Source organism: Taurulus bubalis, assembly GCF_910589615.1.
Source record: "Taurulus bubalis genome assembly, chromosome: 7".
In the NCBI taxonomy this organism is placed as follows: Eukaryota; Metazoa; Chordata; class Actinopteri; order Perciformes; family Cottidae; genus Taurulus; species Taurulus bubalis.
In genome coordinates this window covers 7390590-7409403 of record NC_136595.1, presented here as the reverse complement: position 1 = coordinate 7409403, position 18814 = coordinate 7390590, and the positions used below count along the sequence as shown (strand labels likewise).

At 45.1% G+C, this 18814-nt stretch overlaps 1 protein-coding gene across 1 annotated transcript in view; it reads right to left on the bottom strand.

Annotated features, from left to right (window-relative positions):
• Nucleotides 1-18814, bottom strand: part of gmds (GDP-mannose 4,6-dehydratase) — a 138363-nt gene that overhangs the window by 87888 nt on the left and 31661 nt on the right. Inside the window, exons 5-6 of the mRNA XM_079221211.1 lie at nt 8706-8898; nt 7473-7577 (exon numbers count right to left, since the gene is read on the bottom strand). Of these exons, the coding sequence (XP_079077337.1) occupies nt 7473-7577; nt 8706-8898 (298 nt within the window). The remainder of the gene's footprint in view (nt 1-7472; nt 7578-8705; nt 8899-18814) is intronic.

Sequence of the window (18814 nt, the reverse complement as noted above, 5' to 3'; positions counted from 1 at the left end):
CTAGGAAATAGCATGTGTCTATCAAGTGTATACATGAATTGCGGATGGAAACCCCCTGCGATGTCAGACCTGTCACGTTTTTGCATGATCGTCTCATCTGGCCCCCGGGGCTGGCAGGGCCTCTGTTCTGGCAGATACCACTGCTCCCGCTCACTATAGTCAAATGTTAAGCAGCAATTATTCATCTGCTACTGACACATGATTGGCAGCTTTGCTCTCATCCATATCGCTCTATGAGCGTTATGTTAGAAAATAAAAAATTATTTAACATAATGGTTAGGCAATTAGCCAATGGACCGATACTTAATAGACAACTATTTTTCAGGGGAACTCCGCAGATTCGTGGTGAATAATTACTCAGCTAGAAACCGCTGAATAGGTTTTATGTGGAGGAACTTTGTAAAATAAAACAACCCTCAGTTCATCCCACTGGTTTATCTTTTCTTGAGCTTTAACGGAGAGCCGGCAAGCTGTGTTGCTTTTGTTTTCCATTATTTCTATATTTTATTTCATTGCAAATCAAATATTTGGGGGTTTTCGATTATTGGACTGAAGAGCATGTCATTTTTATATTGCCACCTTGGGCTCTGGAAACTTGCAATAGACAATCAAAATTATTTTAAAAAATTAGCAAAAAATAATCAATAGGCTAAACGGATAATTACGATTTCATTAGTTGCATCGCTCTCCAGTATGTTGCATGTTCGGACCCAGTGGGGCAAGGAAAGGTAACGGGTAACAGATTGGTAACAATAGTGAATTGGAACTCAGGGCTTCGATTTGAGCCAACATCCAAAGGAAACTCAGGTTTGCAGGTTAAACACAGGTTGTCAAAACCCGGGGCCGAGTTTGCTCTTAAAAAGGTGGCAGAAGGATACAGTGTAGCACAGTACACCCAATGAGTAATAAAGTCCATTATTTCCCCCTGAGCACACCTGTAGTCTCCTTGTAAAGCTCACACCTATGTTTGGAGTGGCTCTGCTCCCTGCCTGCTCTAATTGGTGCGGTGTGGACCAGAGCGTGGGCCTAATGGACCGGCCTGCCTGGCCGTGGACAAAGCCTTCTCTGTTACTGGCCCGGGTGTTAATGTGTTTCCTTTACTGGCAGCGGCACCGCAGGACAGCCAGGAGGAGGGGGAGGAGGCAGGCAAGGGGAGCCGGAGGGGGCTAGCAGGAGGTTTCGAGCCCAAAGGGGGCATTGGTGGCCGTTTAACCTTGCCCATGGCCCGGCGGAAAGTCTAATAAAACCACGGGCCGTGAAAACTGAGCAGACAGCAAAACCCAAGCCAGAAATGGACACTCAATCTCTTTCTGTCTCTCTCTCTCTCAACCGTTTCTTTACTCTCTTTTTTCCATCACTCCTTTTCATTTCTTGGCCAGAGAAGTGACAGGAAAAACGTAACGCACGGGGTTCGTTGGCACAGCTGGGCTGAAATGTGGGGAGAAAAAAAAAGGAGGAGGAGGGGAGGATTGGGGGGGGGGGAGAGAAAAGTGTGGAGATGTCTCCCATCTAAAGCCAGGCCATGTGGGCCCAGACAGGATGGGGACGGGAGCTGTCAGCTGGAGTGTGGGGGAGCCAGGGAGGGGACTGTGGCTTTTGAGGGGCTTTTGGCTCGGCTGACCTTGGTTACTCAACAGATTCTGTTGTTAGAACCATGCTGCTAAAGAAAGGTGACTTATGAAGTCTGTCTTCATACTGTGTGACGGCCCAGCCCTTACTGTACGCACACAGACCTCAAGATGTCTGACTCACACTCGTCTATATTACCGTCTGCGCGTGTATTTATGTGCATTCACTAATTGAGATTCAACCGCTATGAGATTTATTCAAATCACTCTTCTGCAACATTTATTTTGCAGACATATTGTGTGGTCATGGCGCAGCCGAATGGCACATAAAGCTCTGGAAAAACTGAAAAGATGGAGTTTATTCAAGTCTTGAATCATGTCAAACATTTATCAAGTCTGTAAGGTTATATTTGCGCAGGTAGAACATCGACTTCCTTCCCCAGCCAAGTCTCCGGTTCCAATTTTAGACCTGCCGTATGTTTGTCATTACCACGTAAATCTGCTCCAAGGTGATTTGCAGGATGTTATAAGTTCTCCCTTTTCTTCATATGAATGTGGAATGACTTGGTAACCCAGACTGCTTTAATGAGACACATTCCAAAAATAGGACTGTGGATCGCCTAGTTTTGTAAAAAAAAAAAAAAAAAAAAAAAATCAAACACAAAGACTCATTCCAGGTATTTTCCAGATATTTAGCAGTTGAGTCATTTCTGTCGTGAGCTTGTCTGAACTGGCCACGATCTGAAGCTGGTAAAGAAAAAGATTGCCAGGACTTAGTCTTGAACCCTTAGGTTACCTCAACACAAGATTTAGACACCTGTTTTGGAATTCAACCAAAACTGCAAATCCCATAATCCCACTATGTCTTTGACCAATGGCCCAGGGGAGTGAAAAGCCTTTGTGGTAGACTTGAAGAGGAAAATGCAACCCTAATTTCCATCTCCACCCCCCACACATTTCAGGTTTTAGGTCGACCCTGTAGCCCCGTTTATCTAAATGAATGTGCACTCGTCTCATACACATCTCCTTTATCTATATCGTGTTATGAACAAAATACCTGACTTTCAAGAGTAATTCTGCAGGAGGAATCTTCCCTTCATCGAGGATTGGCCAAATTCCACCCAGGCCAAAGACCTGTCAGTGTCTGCCATCACTGCTATTGCACAATTCACTTTCTGACTGATCTCTGGAGCCTCAACGAAAGGGAGAATATTTGCGTTGCATCCAAGAGAGGTCATGCGCTCAGCTCCGCCAACACAGCGTCTATTCACACCTGACAGACTGCTGCCCTCGTTCTGAGCTGACTCAACCGACAGGGAGGGTGCAGAGAGAAAGCAATGCAATGCGAGGAGGGTTGCGAAGACAAAGACGAGGGGGGTAGATGATGCATGTTTTTCTTGAGCTCGAACACGAACAGCACCGCCTCTACGTCGCGGAACCGAAAGCTAATTAGTGGAAACCTCGTATGGAAAAACAAAGACGTAATTGTTTCTGGCAGCATCCTGTAGCGTGAATTAATCAAATGTCTGTCGAGGGATATTTTTGGAATCGATTGTCGTATGACGGGAACTGGCAAAGGTGGAGAAAGCCGACGGGGAGTCCTGAACTCGCGGTGTAATTAGCGCCGCTCAAAGTGAGCGCTCAGTCAACAAGATTCTTGGATACCATGGTGATCTGGGACAACAAATAGCGATGCGAGGGCGTCAATGGGGATGAGTAAAGATAGAAACCAAAACGACCACGTGATAGGATAGGACGAGATAGGCTGAGGCCACGTGGAACAAAGCGCCGGAAAGTACGGCGGAGAGAACTCTGTCGTCGGTTCCGCTTTCGAAAAAGGTGTCAGGCTCCGCTCTTCACCTCGCCACAGTTCAGCTGATGTTTAGACTGCTCTCACTCAGCCTTTTCTCATCAACACCCTTCGACGAAACGAAAGACCGAAAAATTAAAAAGTCTCCGCTCCGTGCCGCCGTTCCTTCTTACGAGATTCACTCCGAATACCCTCGACGCCCCCTGACCGAGTCATGCCTATTTGAAGATTTCCTCAGAAAATAACCTCTCCAATAAATGGAAAACATATCCTCTTGCAAATCTATCATGCGATCTGACCTTTTGGGCTCCACCTCAACAAAAGCAGAAAGATGAAGCCGAGGCATGTAGCGGCTCAGCGGCTGCATGTGTATGAGTATTCGCGGGGCGGCATTGACTTTGGCAGTGCTATTCTTACTTCCCCAATGCTAACTGGTCTCCTCTCCTAACATAACAGTATATTATTCTATACTGCCAAGCGTGAACCACAGAGCTCTCAGGGTGGAGAGATGGATGGGACTTCCCCAAATAAACCAGGGGATTAGCCTACAACTGGAGCTGGTCAGTAGCAGCACCGGTGGATACACACGCAAAACATATTACCGATCTGATTTACTACACAGACTTAGATCAACACACTGCTAATAGCTATAAATTAAACCCAGGTTTTTTTTTTTCTTTTATTGTCAAATTTTTGGGGACCTTGAGGTGCTTGTTGATATGATGACCAAATAAACATATGAATTGGTTATTTGCAAAGGCTCTACAGCTGATCACTCTTGCCAAGAGACTGGAGTAATGCACTGTCTCATATGTCAAAGCAATATGGAGTCTATTTCGCGCCCCTGCTAACGCTAATCCCCCTCTTTAGAGTCAATGTGCGGGTTATTTATTATGGCTAACAACTAAGCTAACCAGAGAGGAGCTTGCCGTGGTGTGAACCGGCTGGCAGATGCAGGCTTCTGTTTGCTTTTCTTCACGCTGGATTTCTAACGGGATATTTTTTCTTCCCGGCCGTCCGATTCTGACCTTTCGCTGCAGGACAATGGAGGTCGGCTGTTTATTGGTTGAACGTTTCAGGTGTTTATGGGAACTGTAAGAGAAACCAGAAGTGCATTCCTGCTGGGATTAAGTCACCCTGGGCGCTGTGAGAGACAGAGCTCCTTGTTGAATCCCACACAGGGACAGTGAGTCTGAGAGGGAAACTGGTGTTAAGCTTCACCCCTCCGTCTGCAGCCCTTCCCAGCAGCCACCAGACCGTCCTATGTGACATGCCACACCACGCCACACCGCGCCACGGAGGGGATTGGCCGGTATGTCACTTGGTAAGGTGACTTTGGCAGACGCCGCTGGAGCAAAAACTACTCCATAAATGCAAACCTCTATTTGTTTCTCAAACACAGGCACACAGCAACTGGCACCATGGGACAATGAGGTCACAGCTTTTCCTGTGTGTGGGAGGAGAGGCGAGAGAGCGGTGATGTCAGGGCCACCGACACTGACATCATGGACTTCCTTCCTCATTAGTGACTAATTATACAGAGGTACAAGTGGTGTGTGTAAGGACAGGAGGGGCGGCACACAGGTGATAAATAGCCCTTTATCTCTCTCCGATACAAGTGCGTACAACACACGTAAGAAAAACACAGAACAGAGATGTTCAGGGTGTGGCTGAGAGCAAAGGGCGAGATGAAACCCGACGTGTCGCTAGCTTTTTAAGTGATGTCATTGGTTTGGTGTGAAATGTTGCCAAATCCCTTGAGAATCAAGTAGTGTGGAATTATTTATTTTTTATTTATATATTATTGATATATTTTTGTGCGTTTTTGGTGCAGTTTTGACTGTTAACAGTTTCTGTTGGTGCTAGTTTTTGTCTTTACTTGGTAGTCCTCGTTATGACGGCTGAATTCTTATATATATATATTTTGTCTTTTCCCAGAAAGATCTTTATCGTGTCCCACCACCATCCTATACCCTAACTTTATAAAGTATATAATGTACTATGATGTTTAATTAACTATTTTAAATTGAAAGGAAATGGATGTTGATTAATCCACGTCTTTTAACAAAAATACAGAGATGTTTGTATGAACAAAAAACTGAGAAGAAACCATCAAAAATGTTGATTTCACGAAATATTATGAATACAGTCGCAAGGTAAACTTTTAGGTTGAATTTCAGCCTGCATGCTGGCGGTTTTAGTAAGCTTCACTCAGGACCTTTTCAGGTATGAGGGTAGAAAATACTCAATGGCTTGAATCAGTATCCAAGACCCCAAGAGTGACGTAAAGTGGATCAGTATTCTCTCTGACCAGTACACTAGTACAAGTACCTCACACTGTGCCATGTACTGTATAACCTTACACCCCAACAATGACAAAATGTGCCATGGGGGTGTTTTGAATTGACGGCTCCCTCTGAAGCCCTCCTGTGTGCGACGGAGAGCTCGGCCAAACGTGCTCGGCCCCCTCGGTGCGGCAGCGGCGGGGTCACGGCGGGCCCCGGGGGCCCGGGTAAACACTGGCCAATCCAGCCAACACAAGCGCCACACTGGGTTGTGCAAGGCAGCAGTGGGACATCTGGCCACATCACAGCACAGCGTTCCTGCTTTATGAGCAGCGACGGCCGTAACTCTGAGAATAGAAGTGGCAGGAGTAAACCCGATGGCCCGCTGCAGTAATGCTGACTGTGGAAAAAAGGAGGATGAAGACATGAAATGAAGCGAGAGAGGAAGAAAAGGGAATGGAAAGATAGAAGCGGAGTCAGAGAGGGAGATGAAAAAGAGCTGACGAAGGGCCAAAAGGCTAAGGGAGTGTTGCAGGGGGAGCAGAGCGCTTTGCCCTTATAAGGGCATTGTGTGTTTGTGTGGAAAAGGACACAAGCATCTCTGATTTCATAGTTTCAGTTTGTCTATCTCTGGAGCTGCAACTAATGATTACTTCCATGATCGATCAACTGATTTATCGTCGAAATCCATAAAATATCAAAACACTGTGAAAAGTTGTGTGAAGAGGCTGGAGCGAGACAACGTTCCAGCCTCTTGATAAGTGACCCGACTGATGCACCAAATATTGTTATTGTTTCTGATACATTTTCTATTGATCAGCAGTATTTATCTCCGTCATTCCCAGACCGACCAGCTCCCCGAACCAGACGTCGATGGCGACCGCACCGTCTCTGCTGAGTAAACTGCACCAGTTCCCACACCTTTCTATCTGTGGTAACCCATTAGGGCTTACTGGCTGACCCCTGACCTTGGCTGGGGTCGTGGCCAGGGCCTTCATTAGGGGATAAATCATAAACACCTGAGCGGCTGACCTGGGCTCAGCGCTGGGGCTGCAGTCATGTGGTATTCATTTTGGGTCGCGGTGGCGTGTAAATCGGGTTAAACCAGCGCCTGCGACCCTCGGGGCTCAGGGCACATATTAAAAATGTGACCACAACCGACTTACTATGTGTCAGAATGTGTGCGAGTGTGCGTCAAGTAGTTATGAGGGACCTGGCTCCACCAATAAATGAATATGACTTTATATCGAGCATGTAATTGAATACTTGTACAAAATCCAACAATGGTTTACCTTCTGCTTCTCGGTTTCATTCTGGATTCAGCCTGCTGCTCTCGCAAGTGATGTCATTTTTTTCACAAGCAAAATAGAGCATCTAGTTTATCAATAGACCATCTGATAAAACATATTGGCAGATTTTTGACTGCGAAAAAGGAGCTTTTTGACTTGTTGAACGTTAAACGTTTTTTTGTCTTTTCAGTAGAATTATTCCATTCTAGTTAAATTGTGTGTACAATGTATTCTGATATATAAAGTGGTGTTGCACCTTTACAACTCCTGCCTGATCATTATAAACAACAGATGGCCCACAGGAATACTTTTATATGAAAAAGAACTTTGCTAGCAGTTTAACGAAAACAATGCTCAGCCCTAATGTGACCTTTAATAAAGCTCTTTGAGCTCTCCTCCTCTATTACTATCAGATGCTCCTCCGAAAAGAAAAAAAAAAAAATCTAATTTCCACCATGTAGGACACAAAACAACCACAGCTTTGCGGCGACATTGAACAGCAGGCGTTCTGCGAGCTCACCTCTCCTCGGGCTCTCGTGGTTAAAGAGGATCCCGTTGACAGCGAACATGTCGTAGGCCTCTCGAAAGTTCACCACGATCCAGTAGGCGTAGAGCTTCGCGGCACCTGAGGAGACGTGGAGGAAACGGGGTGACAGACACATATTAGCGCCAGAAAAGGGAAGCGATATCACACAAAACCAAACAAACAGTCTCCTCAGACCCACAGCCGCGTCTCTGTGGACTGCAACTATGCACAAGCGGACGTTCTTCACACTCGCACGGTGCTTTTATTCACAAAATCATCAGATGAGACTTTCACACAGCTATTAACGGGGTTCAATGATACAGAGGGACACAACGAAGCAGCGAGAGTAAACACTGATTCTCTCTTCCCAGAGCTGCAGAGAGAAGGATTGTAACTACACTAGTCACAGTTGAACACAGCGGCACCGCGGGTCATATTTCAACGTCAGGAACGTGAACCTTGGACTCCTGCTGATTGACCAAAAGCAGGCTTGTGCAGAAACTTCTCCCCTCTTTATTTCTTACTATCTTCCTCCTTCTCCTCTTCCTCCCTCCCCCTGTGATGAGGGGAATACCAGAGCAAGCGAAGGGAGGCGCCCGTTGATTAAGCAGCAGGTCAGGATGTACACTGGAGGTGAAGGGAGGGCACCATGGCCCCGCCTCCCCGATCCCAAGTCTAATTAATAGAGGAGCAGCCCTCCTCAGGATGGTATGTGCCTCCCAAGCAGCCTCAGATTGAGTGCTGACAGATGGGGAAAGTGTCAGTGAGGAGAGCATTTAGACAACAGAGAACATGAAACCTGATCGCTCACACACGTGTACAGCCTGCCTGTGTGTGCGCGTGTGTGTGTGTGCGCGCACGAGTGTGTTGAAAGTGAGTGCCGAGTGCTGTGGATATAAAGGTGTCTTTGTTAAAGTGAGAGCCACTCCAGTCTTCAGTCAGACGCTTTGGCCTCGGGGTGTGTGGAGAGCTCAAATGCTGCCCGAGCACTGAAACCCCCATCCCACCTCTATTTGACTCACGCAAAAACACACACACCAGGAAAAAAGTGCTGCGATGTATCAAGCAATCTGTGTTTGGATGCCCTTACATGGCCATAGGCAATGGTTTGACGAATGGTGCAAGGTAGAAGATGTTAGGTAATCCGTGTGTATGTGTGTGTGAGAGAGAGAGTGAGAGTGTGTGTGTCCACATGGATCTACAGTACATTGCGTATGTGTGTATTACCGTAAGGTGAACGAGGGTAGAAGGGCGTGGTTTCCTTCTGAGGGATCTCCTGGACTTTGCCGTACAGCTCACTAGTGGAGGCCTGGTAGAATTTGACGCTGTTGGTCAGACCGCATGTCTTCACGGCGTCCAAGAGGCGAAGCGTGCCGACGCCGTCCACGTTCGCGGTGTACTCCGCCAACTCGAAGGAGATCTGAGAAAGAGGGAGAGAGGAAAAGAGATGCGGGAAATTATTAGAATTCAAGTCTTGATCTTCCTGGACCAGATAGGAAAATAATATCGCAGTCTTGACTGTCAGGCCTTGACTGCCACAGAGTTGCAGAGATATATATTAGGCCTTTGCACAGAATATACCTCGACTTGCCTGAGGGGTTTCAAGTTATTAAATTCATTAAGAGATAAATCCTCCACATGTAAATAATGAAGATAATGTACAATAGCGAGTAACTCGGCCAAAGTTTCACATAAAGTCACCGAGCACAGCCATAAACGAAGGCGTGGGGGTCGACAATGATGCAGAACGTAACTGGAGAACGTGTTGTTTCTGGAGTCCATCAGAACCGATCAGAAAGCTCATTCCTCAAACCAAACACTCCAACTCCCAGAATGCCTGTTTCCACTGCCGAGGGCCAGGAGGGGAGGGAACTTAATGAACACTTGGGGGGGAAATTAACTTTAAATTAGAAATGGATGTGCGTGTGCACGGCTGTGTGCGCGCGGGACACCGTGTACTCGGGACTGTGTGTGCTTGTGCAAGTGCCAGGTCGGCCTCAGGCCCCAAATCAGGCGTGACGGTTCGAAGCCGTGCTGGTTAGTGGTCACCACACCTGGAGCCAGCGGCATGAGCCACGTCTGTACGGAGGAAACGCTTTGGCCCTTTAGTGCTTCCACGTCGGCGCTGCACACTCAGCCAGATAAAGACCCCTTATTTAAAGCTGGGGGCGAAGAACACTGGGCCTCTATTCCACTCAAAGTCCACACACACACACACACACACACACACACACACACGCACACACACAGTGAGCAGGTTTGATCAGCTTCAATTACACTCAACAGCTCGGTGTAATTACCGGTGACGCTCCACTCACTTTGCATTCTGGCATTTTCATTTACATCATTTACAAGTGAAAGTGAGGGGACACTTTACACGCCGACATATACTGTATGTCACATTATGACGTTTTGCACCGCAAACACAACAGGCGCACGCAGCGATGGCAATAGCTGTGCAACAGAATCCAATCTAAAAATCACAACAACCTTAAAAAATGGCCGCTGCACGAACGCACAAAAAGGTGAACTATTATTTACTGAGGAGACGTTGGATGCTGAGGTGTCAGAGGGAGGTTTGACTTAACTGTTGACCAAACAGCCTCAACATGTCACAGCGCTTCGTTCGCAGCTACTTCCAGGTACAGAAATGGAAGCCGAGACTTGGAGACTATAGAGCGCAGCAAAAGTAGGTCAATGCCGACTGGATCTGATGTAATGACTCCCTCCATGAGTTTATCTATCTATTTTGAACAGACCTGAATCCAGCAGTTATTTGTATCGTCATATGATATAGACAACATTCAATTTATCAAGTTAACTTTTTCAATTCATCAAGCTAACTTGTAATCTTTCAGCAAAAAAGTCAAACTAAATTAAATGAGTCTATTCATAATCCCAAAACAATTCTTTAAATTCAAATCTGACCAACAGCAAAAAACTAAATCAATTATTTAATTTCTAATGAACAACATAAAACTCTTTGAAAAAGTACTGTACCCAGGAAATGCCTGGTTATATTACATGATAAGTAAACAATTTCCGTCAGTGTATGTATTTACTGAACATTTCATTAAATCATTGCAGAAGAAGAGCACCGATCAAACCTCAAAACGATATCGAAACTGTGATTGTATTAATGTGAGGAACGTCAGACGCTCGAGACATATGATGATTTATTGCACCAGTCGACACTCTGCGGGGGAAGCTTCATGTGTGTCAGGATATATTTGTTTCCTTTGTTCAAATGTTCAGCTCACTACCTTATCCACCATATTCAGAGGACTTATTTGTAATCTTGTATACTTTTTATCAGAAAGTTCCCGATTTTGATCACAATGTTGCTAATTTGAGACCATTGCATTAAAGCAGAGTTCTACAACATCAGCTTCTTTTGTCAAATAGTTTCCCGTCTAAAGCACTGTCCGATAGTGAGTGGACGTTTTGAAGTCAACGTAAATGCGTCATGTCGGGGTTGTTCTGGTCAGGAGTTGCGCCGGAGCATATTGGCTCCTGGAGACGCCTGAACCAGACAATAGCTGCTTTCATGTTCAGTGAAGGAGAGGGACAGTCAGAAGAACACACACACACACACACACACACACACACACACACACACACACACACACACACCTCCAGCCCTTCCTCCCCCTCCTCTTCCTTCCTTACACATTGCTCCTCCTGCTTCGTCACTGCGCACTCTCCCTGGACCTCATAAACCTTATTTTATGCTACTATAGCACCTTCCTCACCGACACCCCCTCTCTATCCTGCTGTCTGAGTGTGAGTCCCTCCATTCCTCTTGTTTTTCCAACAACAAAGAGCTCCGCGCACACAGACAGACACACAAACTGTAGGTATCAAAACCAGCTGAGAGGGGCAGGGTCCAGGACGCCTTGACAACTTAAATCAAACAAATTGCCTTAATGCCTCCATTCTCTGTCATTATGTAAGGCAGGGCCTGAGCGCTGACGTTTTAAAGGCCAGACGTTTGTGTACACCGCCGTGTGAGTGTGTGAGTGTGTGTGTGTGTGTGTGTGGACTGCTGGGCCCCTCGGTCGACCTGGCAGATATTGTTCTGTTCCTGGAAGTCAGCCAGGCTCTGTCAGCATTGGGGGTCCGCCGCCGACCCGGAAAGCAAAAAAAGCGATCTGTTTAAAAAGGTTCTAAATGTCCAGGATATACGTGCTGCATTTAGTGGTTTCATTTCTTTCCTGCTCACACACGGCCTGTTGAAATGCATGCATGGAACTGGGGAATGTGACTCTGTGCATGTGTGTGTGTGTGTGTGCGTGCATGTGTGTGTGTGTGTGTGCACATAAAGCAGAGTGTTGGTGCGTTTCTTGACAGATGTATAAATATGAGCTACATGTATTCAGCCGTGGCCTCCCTCTGCATACCTGCATGGCCTTCCATACGGGGTAATATGAAGGCATTAAACTGTATACACAGGGTGGTGGAAGAATGTAGAGCTCTATTGTGCATTCAGGGGGAAAAGAGTCAGTCAGTCAAGAGCACAGGAGCGACATTTCTGAGGTGATCTGAATCGAGGAGATGCACTGATATCCAACACATATAAGGTTACTCCAAACAAAAAGATTAACCCATTTCACATGATTTTAATCAATTTCACCAATTCTTATGATTGATTAGAGTTAAGAATATTATTGGTGATCTTCATAGTATTATCATTATCTTTATATTATGTATGTATTACAAATAATACATAATTTGTTTGGCAATATACTATGAACATTTTCTTATTTGTGCTATTTTCTGTATGATAATTATGTTTTTTAACAATATTAATCCCCCAATGTTACTTCTACTTATAAACAATATTTGTGATAAATCTGAAAAACCTAAATAATATATATATATATATATTAAATGCATTTTTGTGTGTAAATTTGTGATGAAATGCATTTCTTTCTATTTTCCAGTTTTGCTCAGTGTCAGTGTTCTGGAAAACAAAATGTTCGGTTTAAAAAAATAAATAATACTACGATTGTGAATAATCGCATCCACAATGTGGATAACCCATTGTTCTATACTTAATGTGTATTATTTATGCACTTTAATAATGAATATTTAACTGAAAGCTGAGAACATTTTAATGAGAAATACTCATTTTAAAGCTATCCTATCCACCATCTACTCTGGTGCATGGGAACATCAAATCGAGGTAAAAATATGGAATGTGTAATCGAATTTAATCGACTGAAAAGTATCAATTTTCACCCAAATTCATTCAGATTGGTTCTCTAATTATAACCCAAAGGAATACGCCCCTCACAACTCTCTCTGGTCCGTTGCCGTTTGTTCAGAGGCATCACTCCAGATTAATGACTTCTGTGGTAAACCGTCATCACACCTCAGATTTCAGGGAAACTACCGGAGAAACACGGCCCCTTTGTGAGCGTCACTTTCTCCCTATTGTGGACAATGTTGTCAAACACTGGAAATCTGGCATTCCTGCAGGAATTCCTGCCAACCGCGAACACTCAAAGTGAGAAATCACTACGATGCCCTGGAGGTGGACACAACAGGGAGGGGGAAAACGAGAAAGAGAGTTTGTGTGTGTGTGTGTGTGTGTGTGTGTGTGTGTGTGTGTGTGTGTGTGTGTGTGTGTGTGTGTGTGTGTGTGTGTGTGTGTGCGCGTGCGCGTGTGTGTGCGTGTGGGGAAAAACCACAGTCAATTACACCTTTACTCATCACATTTCAGGCCCACTGAAATTAGAGCAGTCGTGTGTTAACAGGGCAAAGACAAACAGGCTGAATTCCCTCCAGAAGCGAGCGGTTTAGACCCGACCTGGCAACCCGCGCACCGCCAGACAGACCAATTACTCCTCTGTCATCGTCTTGACTGCGGTGTCACTTATCTGCACCATGAAGCCAAGCTATTGATCCCACTTCCCTCAGCGAACATCCAGCCTTAGTGCAGCGCCGCTCCTCAACATTTGGAGAATTACGTTTTTCTTCGCATTAGGAATCAGAAGGTGGTGAATAACGGCTGGGCGTAATTTGTGTGATCATAAACCCTTTACTTTTAATTCACATCAATAGGAAATGATAGCTGTGCTAAAGACGTACTACAAAGTAGAAGGCCTGGGAATGCATTATGTGACGGCACATTAAAGATTATGTTTATTATGTTAAAGATGTTTAGATTGTAGATTGATTATGTTTTAAATAATCACCTTTCTTTTTGGTCATTGCCATTTAACTGAGGTTGGAGCGAATGTAAAACAGGCTCTTTGGTCCGCAAATGAGTCTCTGGGAAAGTCCATGATAAAATGACCTAATTTATTACCTCAGTAAACATTGTGAACATGAGTTTATGGTCTCAATCACTAGTTTCACGTCTCCTTCAATACAGCATGATGGTCATTTAGTAAATTACTGTCCCATACAGGGTAAAACAGAAGATAAAGCAGGGTCTGCTTTGGGGCTTTTTTCATTGTGATTGAAAGGTTGCTACCACGGCATGGTCCGTGATCCATGAAGGGAATTGTAACATCCTAGTCGCATTAAAGTGTTTTATTCAGCATTCAGTTGTACCTAGCTCCTCTCACGTCACACCTAGCTCCTCTCACGTCACATAAAACGTAAATTATCTGGAATTGTGAACCAGAGAACCTGGAGCCTATTCTGTCGATATTGATGAAATCCATTTTCAAAACCCAAAGATATGCAGTTGACAATGATATAACACAGACAAAAGCTGCCAATCCTCACATTGGAGAAGCTGAAACCACAGCACGTTCAATAATTTAATTGATTATCAAAATGATGCCAATTGTGTTTAGTCAATCAACTCATTGATTAATCGACCAATTGTTGCAGCTGTAATACAGACCAAACAATGTCGCAGAATATATAAGATGCTTCTATAGTAAGTCTGAACGATTTAAATCATCACCACCGTGTGCGACAGAAATACTAGCATTTCTAGCAAAGGTCTAGAAAAATACAGATTATTAATGACAAAGTAAGCCACGTGACGCTTCAACACGAATCCTCAAGCTACTCTTTGATTTGTAATTCAGATGTCAGTGAAGAGCGTGTGATTGTAGCGCAAAATATGATTTTCAATTACTCCACAATTGTTCCATGTCTTCACACCTACCCGCTGTAAGCTAAGCTACTGTTGCCAGCCCTCTCTCCAAACACAGCTGGATCTCCATCGTCATGTGTTGTGATGAAACCGGAGCGGCAATCTCTCCACCTCCAGTTCTGTCTTGTTGGCATTGTGTCACCAAGCTCGTCTCCGCTTAAACCCACGCACACACAAACACACACACACACACACACACCTGTTAGAAAAACAAACTGCTATAATTTTTCCTTGCGGTGTGCCAATTTGCCTTTCCCCTGAAAACAGACACAATACAACTCAAAGGAGCGTACGATCTGTGCACGGTGAGTGACGGGGAGAGCGAGACAGAGGCGTTGGTGTTTGGCGTTGCATCATCCAGCTGGAACGCGTGTCGGCCTTTTGAGCGTTTCCTCGCTGGGAACCTCACTTTTTTTTTTTTTTAAAGAATCTCGACAACATCAGTCCCCAACTACCGTAAAACTACAGGTTGGACTATCTCACGCTGCAGCCACTGATTCAAAATATTACAAGAATTTTTTAAATAATGCAGTTTACGCAATACATTACACACACACTACACACACACACACACACACACACACACACACGCGGGGGCAACTTGCCAAGAATTCCTTTGCAAAAATAGTCCCTTGACATTTGAAGGCAGTAGGCTTAAATCTAGACACGGTGACAAGCGGAAACAATACAAGCATCTAAAGAGCGTTAATTACAGACTGCACCTAAAGGAAATCCATACTGAGTTTATTAATAGACCGTCTGTTTAACATGAGAACCCAGAATAGCTCAAGAGGTTTACATGGTTCTCCTGGTTGACCTGCTTTACAGTTGGGCCGATGAAGGGTATCAGTTTACAGGAAACGGCTATAATGAAAAAGATGCTTGTCTTTGTATACAACGACTTAAAAAGGCTTGCATCTCGACAATTTCCTTTCGAAGACGTTGGACTCAACGCAAAAGCGTTGAGTCCAACGTCTCGACTCGATGCAAAAGCTCACATTATAATGTCCATGCCTGCATGGCCACAAAGGGTCTGCATGAAATAAATTGCATCGTCTGCAAATGTTCGCAAGCGTCCAGGAACCCAAAATACATGAAGGTCCCACCAGCTCGACCTCCACACCCTTACTTTTTGGGTCACTAAATAAAGGGCACACTACTTCCAGCACTGCACATTGGCAACGGATGGAAATTGTCCAATGTGAACGTAATTCCAAATGACTGGTATAATAAAGCCTTTGGAGCCACAGAAACTAAAGCAGGAAAGTCACTTTTATGGGAAAAAATGTTGCATTGTCAATGCTTTTGAAGAACTATGAAGATTAGGCAAAAAAAAAAAAAAGGCTTCGCTGTTTGTATGAATGCGATGGAGGCCTGGTGGTTTCACATTGCAATTATGCGAGCGCACTGAAGGACTACCGTATACTTATATGAAGCTGCTGTAAGCTGGAGCAGCCACAGGGTTTTAGTTTGCTTAGTGGACAACATTTAGCAATGCAAATCCTGTCTTCATAGTTCCTGGGCCCGGGAACCGGCTGCATTCGGTCCCTGGTTCAATTCATTTGTAAAGCCCAAAAACACAAATTTACCTCAGAGGGCTTTACAATCTATACAGCATATGACATCCTCTGTCCAAGGACCTTGCATCGGAAAAAGGAAAAACTCCCCCAAAATAAAACATCCACTGCAAAGCACAGGTCACGTTCCTGAATACCTTAAATTGGTTCCCAAAGCACTGGAAAAGTTACAGTTGTAGAAACAAGCCAAAGGATTTCCCCCCAAAAAATAGAGAAGTTGTTTCATCCCGTATTTTATCGTTTCTACTAAAGAATACATCTCAGAGGAGAAATAATTGTTAAAAGTGAAGTCTTCACTCTGTGAAACCACTAATTTAGTCCCATTAAAGCTTAACTTTACTATGAAAGCGATACAAATTACAACTGATGTGTTACTTGGCAACCACTTTTCTCACAGAGACTGAAATGCACCAGCGTGCTTTTCAAACTAGATGTTCTCCCTCATTTACTCTGGTGTTTCCATTATTGTGTCTGTTCACTGTTGAAGGGAAAGAGACAGTTACCGAATGTGCGGCCAAAAAACTGAAATGTTGAGATCTAAGAGAGCTTAAAAGATACCATTAATGAAATAAACGTGAGTACCTTAAACTTGAAGACAAATTCAAGGTCAACATTCATTTTCTGAATCAGGGGATCTGTACATGGCACGACAAGCATCCACCCACTAATCCCCCACCCACACACTGATGTTCACTCATCACTGCGATCATATCTTGATTGTTGTGTCTTTGTGTCTAATTGCAGGCGTCTTCTGCTCGGTTGGTGTGGAGGCTGCTGCAGCTATGGCAATGAACAAATACAAGTCAAACAGATCAGGTGAACGTGAGAGAGGCCGATGGAGACGCGGGAGCGCGAGGAGCGCACGTGAGGAGGAGCGCACGTGTGGAGAAACGCACGATGCGGCAGCGTACGTCAGGGCAGGTAGACGGCTGATTGGCTGTCAAACGCAGGATGTATGCAGTCGAGTCTGGAAAGTCCCCGTCTGCCTCACGGCACTCCACTCTACCTCTTTTACTCTCCCTCTCTCTTTTCCTCTGCGGCGTTTTCTCTCCGTGGCATTGACGTGAACAGGTGGTGGCCAGTCTCTCCATCTCCCAGGGCACCCAAAATTGGGTGCTTTCTCCTTTTAGCGATGGTTAAGAGCGCCTGGAATGGGAACTCTTCAGAAAAGTAAATCTAGAAAAGAGGAACCCCTTCATTCCTGCCTTCCCCCTCAATCGCGTGATCTACCACCAATTAATCACCACAGCCCCTCAAATAAGACGTGTAAACATGGCAACAGGTCTTCCTGCAGCGGGCTGCGGGGATGCCCCCCCCCTCGGGGATCATGTGGCGCAATCACACATGTGCAAACGCTGACACGCATGACTGCACAGGTAGGAACAGCTTCATCATCAGTGACACTTTGGTGTGGCCGATTAAACATTTTAATCTTTCGGAAATTCTGGAAATATTTAGTTTACGGTTTAAGGAATTGATGACCGAGGCGACTGTTTACATTTACTGATCTACAAATGCATAACCACTTACTGTGAATTTCATTTCTTGATTTTATTATGTTTAGATTGTAGATTGAAGTTGTGTCTCTTCTGGCTTTCACTTGTGATAGACCTCTAACATATTACGTAATAACATATTACGTAACAGAAAAGGGACCTGATGAGCTCCTGAAAAACTAAAACTTCTCCATGACACACAGGAGACAACTGAACACCATAGAATGACACCAGCACCCTAAATGAGAGATAACATTTCATTTTGGTCCCTCCCCCTCTCTGGCCGTTTTTTCCTCACACCTTTTATCAGCTGACCAGGACCAGATGACTTCAAAGTGAGCGCTCAGAGGAAGAGGTGATGAAGGACCTCCCACATCTGAGACCCCCTGCCAGGACCAAACTGATCCCCTTTACACTTCCAGCCCCCATCTTTCCTCGCTCACCTTACACCACCCCCCCAAATCCAGCTGCTCCATTTGCCTGTAATCGGCACCCAGCATCGCCCCCTGATTAGAGAAGGTGGGGGTGGAGGGAGGTAAAACTTGACAAATTGCCACATTCTTCTCCACCCATTCCCCTTCTTCTCCATCCCTCTGGATGCTCCTTTCCCCTCCTCACACACCCGCAGTCCCCACTTAAATCTGGCAGCACCCCTGTCGACCCCCTCCAGCCGCCCGACCCACCCTGCACCACTCACTTGATGAATGCTGTCCTTGTGAGCAGAGGAAGCACACACACACACACACCTTAAATAGAAGTGAAGTTTGGGGACCACCGCCCATGCAGGTGCTACATCTCTTTGGTTACACACACACACACACACACATACACATATACATATATATATATATATATATATATATATATATATATATATATATATGGACTCACATGTGCCACCACAAGAACACACTCCCATAAATAAAGACACAAACCACAGTCGGCCACAATAACGCATACTAGCACACACTCTGGCTGCCCTGGTAGCTGTCACAGAGCCATGTGACCAAAACGGAGCCCAGATTCTGATCCAACATTGTGCCTGATTTACACAACCTCCCTCTCTCTCTCCGCACTGCCGCCCCACCACAAACCCCACAATCCAGTCTATCCCGGCCAACCCAGGACCCCCTGCAAAGGAGCAGC